This window comes from Castanea sativa, chromosome 2 (genome assembly GCF_040712315.1).
Source record: "Castanea sativa cultivar Marrone di Chiusa Pesio chromosome 2, ASM4071231v1".
Lineage (NCBI taxonomy): Eukaryota > Viridiplantae > Streptophyta > Magnoliopsida > Fagales > Fagaceae > Castanea > Castanea sativa.
The window spans coordinates 25,346,639-25,353,268 of NC_134014.1; the positions used below are offsets into that span (position 1 = coordinate 25,346,639).

The 6,630-nt window shown below is 30.0% G+C and overlaps 1 protein-coding gene across 1 annotated transcript; it reads left to right on the plus strand.

Moving 5' to 3' along the window:
* The first annotated feature begins 1,087 nt into the window (after positions 1–1,087).
* On the plus strand, positions 1,088–4,638 carry LOC142625118 (putative pectinesterase 29). Its single transcript, XM_075798820.1, has 5 exons — positions 1,088–1,311; positions 1,481–1,640; positions 2,928–3,143; positions 3,751–3,989; positions 4,479–4,638. The coding sequence occupies exons 1-5, from the start codon at positions 1,088–1,090 to the stop codon at positions 4,636–4,638; spliced, it is 999 nt and encodes a 332-aa protein (XP_075654935.1).
* Positions 4,639–6,630: the final 1,992 nt, after the last annotated feature.

Below are 6,630 nucleotides of genomic sequence, written 5' to 3' on the forward strand. Positions count from 1 at the left end.
CACAATTATATATTAATCATAATATAATAACATATTATAAAAATTGTTGTAAAAAATTTAACTTCACTAAGCTTTTTTTGTTGTTTTTAATTTTAGTTTTTTGTGAAGACGTGTCACTAATAAAATTATAGGTCTAATTCTGGAAAAATTATTAGGTTTACTGGAGGGCTATTGAAGTGATCCTCCTAACTAATAAAACGCTATCATTTATGCAAATGTAACATCATGTGGTATTTTTTATTTTTTGTATCAATTAAGAAGCTGACCCACACATTAATTTGTATAAGTGGCATCATTTCATTGGTTGGAAGGACCACTTCAACAATCCTCCAAATTCCTGATTAAGAGAGAACCACTTATCTCACAGTACAATTCGTATGTACATGCATATGTGGATTACATAAGTTTACGCCTCACCTACACTAATCAATTTTGACAACTTTTTTTTTTTGAGAAACACACACACATATATAGGGGAAGGGGGATGAATTTTGACAACTTGTTAAAATCTTTTTTCAGTGATTTTTTCTTTATATTTTTCATTTGTTCAAAGCACCGTTTATCAATTTTTGCTTTTTTTTTTTTTTTTTCTCTTTTGTGAACAGTTTTAACAACTCAGCTATGTATCTTACCTGTAATTATTGTGCATACTATGACAAGATTATTTTAAGCAATTAATGATCAGATTTTTTTTTCTTTTTGTGTAATTTTGGGGGGGATGTTTGAAGGAGAGGGAGATGAAGAGAATCTAAAACTTGAAAAAGAACATAATAATTTAAATTTTAAAAAAAAAAAAGAAAAAAAAAACCTTCTAAAAAAAGACGTAGCTAAAACAAGGAACAAAATCTCTGGTATGATTTTAAAGAACCAATTAATTGACATTCTTCCATATACAGAGTTCTGACTTTCCCGCTTACCCTCTAAAATCCGTTCTTGCCTTAAATGCAAAATTCAGCATATATGGATCTTAAAAAGTTAAAAGTTAAAACCCTAGTATCATTATCATGCGTACTTCCTCTCTCTCGTGATCTTTCTTTTTGTGCGACTTTTGTTTTTCTTTTTCATATTTCCACACTTCTTAGATCGAATGGCTTTTCTTCGATGGTATTTTTGTGCATGTATTGCTCTCATCCTAGGCCTAGCAAATGCTCAATTTTATAAACAAGTCGGCAATAAGAAGCTCCCATATCAAACATTCACCGTTGATCAATCTGGCAATGCCAATTTCTCCACCATTCAATCGGCTATAGATGCTGTTCCTTCCAATAACAAGTATTGGACTTGTATTAGGATCAAAGCCGGCACCTATAGGTAAATTTTTGTGTGTGGTGATAATCGTGTTTATTTGCACTCTATATATGCTTTATTATTATTATTAAAATCTATTATATGTGATTTTGATGAATAAGTGCATGTGTATGTGTGTGTATATATATATATATATATATATATGAATAAAAATAAATTGTTGTGCATGTAGAGAGAAGCTCTTAATCCCATATGATAAGCCATATATCATCCTAAAAGGAGTGGCAAAGAAAAAGACATTGGTCGAATGGGGAGATCATGATAACCTTGCCCAAAGCCCTACTTTTACATCTCAAGCAGATCATATCGTGGCAAAAAGCATAAGCTTCAGGGTAAGATATCACTATTCTTTGATCATATATAAAGCGATTTTGATAAGTTATACAGACATTGACTAGTCCATAGGTTTAGACTAATTTTTTTAAAACAACTTTTTTGTTTTCTTTTACTTATTAACATAATTTTTCATGGGATTAGATGCAAACATGCTTTAAAAAGTGGAGAGTATGTCTTTATTATTTCTGAAAATTAAACCCTGTAAAGATTACTCGATCAGTGGAAAAAGGTTACTCCCTTGTATAAGATTTGATTAACATCTTGAGTTAAAACCTCTTGAATTAAATAAACTCGGTAAGGATGCCCAACAGTTATTGAAACCTTGGTGGAGATGAGATTAGATTATAGGCATTGTCGGATTCACAATAAGGCCGGTAGGCCAAAATTCATTAAAAAAAAAAATACATGTGTATAAATTTTTTATAAAAAAATTGTAAATATATATATAAAGAGGTTTGGTTTACATCCAGTACTTCCACATCACCTACTAATAATTAAATAAAAGATAAAGATTAAAACTCACTACCACTAGTCATTATATATTTAAAACAAAATGAGACCTTCAATTATACAGATTTTTTTATAAAAAAAAATACATCTTCTTCTTCTTCTTCTCGCTTATAACACTAAATCTCAATTTCAATTAATATTGTATCTTTAAATTAAAATTAACTTCTTAAAGTATATAATGTTATAAGAAATTTTTTTTACAGGTATAAGAAAGTATTGGGTTATTCATATTCATTTAAATAGTCATAATTTTTTTTTTGTGCACCTAATAGAGTCACAAATTAATTAGTGATAAATGGTATATGCCAATCATTTAAATTGATTTAATATTCATAAATATAATGAACCTATGGCTATTCTAAAAATTATTTGTAATAATAAATGAAAAATACATAAGGGTTTTACTCCTAACACTTTATGATTTGCAATTTAAATAAACATACTTAACTTTGTATTTTTGTTCATTTCTAACTACTTATTTTTAGTGCCTAAATGATTGTTGACTAACGATAGGTTAAAGTATCAAATATTTTTGTTAATATTTACAAATTTGATAAGTTTAGTAAATATATTAGGTTATAAACTATTACTTTTTTACTTGTTTTATAGTACCATGCATTGTAGGATTTTTTTTTTAAAATAAAAAAATTACTTGTTCATCTTATTTTTATTCAGCAATTATATTGAAAGTTTAAACAGCTAAATTATAGTGTAAATTTGATCCGGCGTATCTTTACATAACATTTTGGCTTTGTATGATTATCAATAAACAGAATACATACAACAATCCAGATTGGAATAACCCTAAAAACCCTAGACAAGCTGCGGTGGCAGCCATGATCAACGGTGATAAGTCTGTATTCTATCGATGTGGGTTTTATGGATTGCAAGACACTTTGTGGGATGTTCAAGGACGACATTACTTTAACAAGTGCACTATCCAGGGTGCTGTTGATTTTATCTTCGGTGCTGGCCAATCTATTTATGAGGTTTTTTTTTTTTGTCTTATTTATTATGATTTTCATCAACAAACAACTCTATCTCATAGCAAGCTTAAAAAAAAAAGTTTGTAGATTGTTTTCCAACACATTAAGGTTTTTACAAAATATAGGAAAATAAGATAATTTTATAGAAAATACTTTTAAAAAATTATTAATTTCTAGAAAATTTTAAAAAGTATTAGTCGTTTAAGAACTTAATCTTTTAGACTTTTTTTCATTGTCATTGTTAACTTGCACATTTTTCATAAAGTCCTCTTAATTGAAGCATTTCCGAATCCCAAACTCTAGTCTTTTGAAGTCAATCTTTTACTTCAAATAAGCAGTGGCATTTTAAATTTCACTTCGATCAACTCGCAAACATTAATATGAGAGCAAGGTTAATTTGAGTTTGAATTGTATTCAAACACATAAATCTATTTTTTTTTTTTTTTTTTTTTTTGAGAATCTAATAGTAACCTTATATAATAGTTTAATTAAGAATTAAAATATTATTTTATTTGATATATACTACATATATGAACTAAAATTAGATAAACATGATACCATAAAAATTTGAGTGTACCCCAGAATGACCCCCGATTACTTTTATGTGTAGAAATGTTCGATATCATTTTTGGGACAAGCTGTGGATCCAGGTTACATCACAGCACAGGGAAGAAGCGGTCCATATGATTCAAACGGGTTTGTGTTCAAGGAATGCATTGTGCATGGCACTGGTTCAACTTTCTTGGGAAGGCCATGGAGAGCTTATTCCAGAGTGATTTTCTACAACTCAAATTTTACTCACATTGTAAAGCCAGAAGGATGGAATGCATGGGGCAGTGCTGGCTTTGAGTAAGTATATATTACGTAATAATTGTTTAAAGCACTTGTAAAATATGATCTTACACATGCTATATATTATCTTAATTAGAAATTTCCATACAGATTGGTTCTGTTTTTCTTTTTTTCCTATCAAATTTCTTCTCCTTTCTTTTTTTCAAATTTTGTTTAGTCACCGTCACTGTTATATTTCAATAATAATTTATCTACTCAAAAGTTTTTTCAGTCCTATGATAAGAAATGAATCACACTTTGTAACCACGATTTTGATTGTGACTAAAACATACACACAATTATATACGTTTGGCATGCACTGTTCAATATTAGTCGATTGACTAATGCTTTCATTCCATCGGCATTACATGTCTTAATTGTTAGAATAGCCTTTTAATTGAATTTTTTTTTTTTGGCTGAATTGTTCGAATAACCAATTAATATATGTATTAATCATCAGGAAATCCATTAATCTTGTTTTAATGGGTTTGTTAAATAAATAATCAGGAAACAGTTAACATTTGTGGAGCATGGCTGCTATGGACCTGGAGCGGAGACTTCCAAGCGAGTGCCATGGATGAAGACACTAAACGCAACCGAATTGGAGCAGTTTACTAACATTAGTTTCATTGATAATGAAGGCTGGCTCAATGCACAGCCTTTTTAAATTTGTTTTTGCACTTTCTTTCATTATCGCTTATCTTCTTTTTTTTTTCATGGCTTGACTTTTTTTTGTGTCAATTCTTTTGTTTTTTGTTTTGTTTTTTTTTTTTTTTTTTTTGGTTTTAGGATCGATTTAATTATGTGTAACAGCTCCGAAGTATTAAGAAAATTGTTGGTATATAATCTATGTTGAATAATGGCTCATAGTTTATGCCAAATTAAAGGTCTCTTTATTAGGAATTTTTTTATAGCAAAATATGCAGTAAGTTGCCGGCTGAAAGGTATTTGATGAATCATGAATAATTTTGTATAAATTGACGGTCGTGCTTCATTTTCATCACTGAATATCTATGGAAATGGAACATTTCTACCATGATAAAAGATGCTTCATTTGTAACGATACATGTTATAATTATTTGTACACTACTTATTCTAATTATAAAGTCAAATGTTTTGTGATTCATACAAAAGGAATTGCTACCTGCTTCCCTTGTCCCCATAGCTTCTGAATCCTCGTATCAACGCTTGTGAACTTGTGAGTTGTGTCATGTTGGAGTTGGTTCAAGTTTGGCTTTGTTCTAACTGGCCCAATGAGACGCTAAAATCATGGGTATGAAATATATATTCATTGTGGTAACTCTAATTTCTCTCCTGAATAAGGTTATGGACAATATTTTTACTATGAAAAACCTAGTCCTTAGGTGCAAGTTTGAAAGTGATAATCCATTAAATAAATCCATGGAGTAAATGACAAAGAGACTAAGGGTCTGTTTGATTGGAAAGATGGAAAGTGGGAGAATAGAAAAGATTTAGTTTTCTTTCATTTGTGTTTGGTTGGAGGGTGGAAAAGTGGAAAGATGAAAAACTTTTTTGTTTGGTTGAGATAAAAAATGAGAGGATGAAAAATAAAGTTGATATAAATTTATCATTATATCCTTACTAAAGCTAAAAGGATATCTATATATATATATATATATATATATATATATATATATATATAATATATATATATATATATATAAATATATATATATAAATATCTATATATATAAATATCTATATATATATATATATATACCTTGGGTTGCTAGATCCTTAAAGTAGCCACCAACCAAATCAATTATGAATGGAACATAAATGGTTTATCGGAACAAGAAATCCTAAACAAAATCTAGCATACGACAATGGTAGCCAATAATTACCTAAATGAGGGCCGCCCTCATGAAAAAGTCATAAATATGATGGTTTTAGGATTCACAGGAAAAATCCTACAATGGTGGAACAACTGCCTAACAGAAATGTCTAAAGAAGACATCAAGCATGCAGTTCAGAAAGATGAGGAAGGAACTCCCATCTTCAACAATGTTGAACAAGAAGAAATTTTATCCAAGAAAAAAAAAAAATCGGAAAGGCAAAAAGTAGAAAAAGACAAAAAGTTGGCTATCGGATAGAGAAGGGCAATTTTGTCCGACACACATCTTCCTCTTTTTCTCTCCATTTTGGAGAGATTGAATTTTGAAACAGCTAGGCCCTACCACTTTTCTCTCCCCATCTTCCTCTTAACCAAACACCCTTCCCACTCATTTTCTCTCCTATTTTCCACTCTTTTTTTTCCATCCCCCCCAATAAAATACACCCAACAAACATACCCAAAGAGATGTGGAGGCTTTTTCCAGGAAGTTGGGAGAAATTAACTATATAGGAGGGTGTTAAGAACTCATGAGTAGAACTCACCTTTGAAAATTGGCTTGCAAAGAGAGGGTATCCAAGAGCTTATAAACACATGGTTAAGCTTACACTTAAAATGTGTTTGTTTGGAGGTGAAATAGGGTAGATGGAAAACTTTGGAGAGAAAATGATAAATAAAACTTTTTCAAAGTGTGTTTAGTTGGATGAGGAGGAAGGAAAATAAACGGTAGGGCCCAGGTGCCCATCAAAAAAAAATTTCCCTAAAATGGAGAGAAAATTAAAAGGAGAAAATAAGGTTGCTTGATGG

Coding starts and splice junctions, on each gene's coding strand:
- LOC142625118 (XM_075798820.1), top strand. CDS start 1,088: ATGGCTTTTCTTCGATGGTATTTTTGTGCATGTATTGCTCTCATCCTA. Junction 1,312..1,480: donor ATCAAAGCCGGCACCTATAG/GTAAATTTTTGT, acceptor TTGTGCATGTAG/AGAGAAGCTCTTAATCCCAT. Junction 3,144..3,750: donor CTGGCCAATCTATTTATGAG/GTTTTTTTTTTT, acceptor TTTTATGTGTAG/AAATGTTCGATATCATTTTT.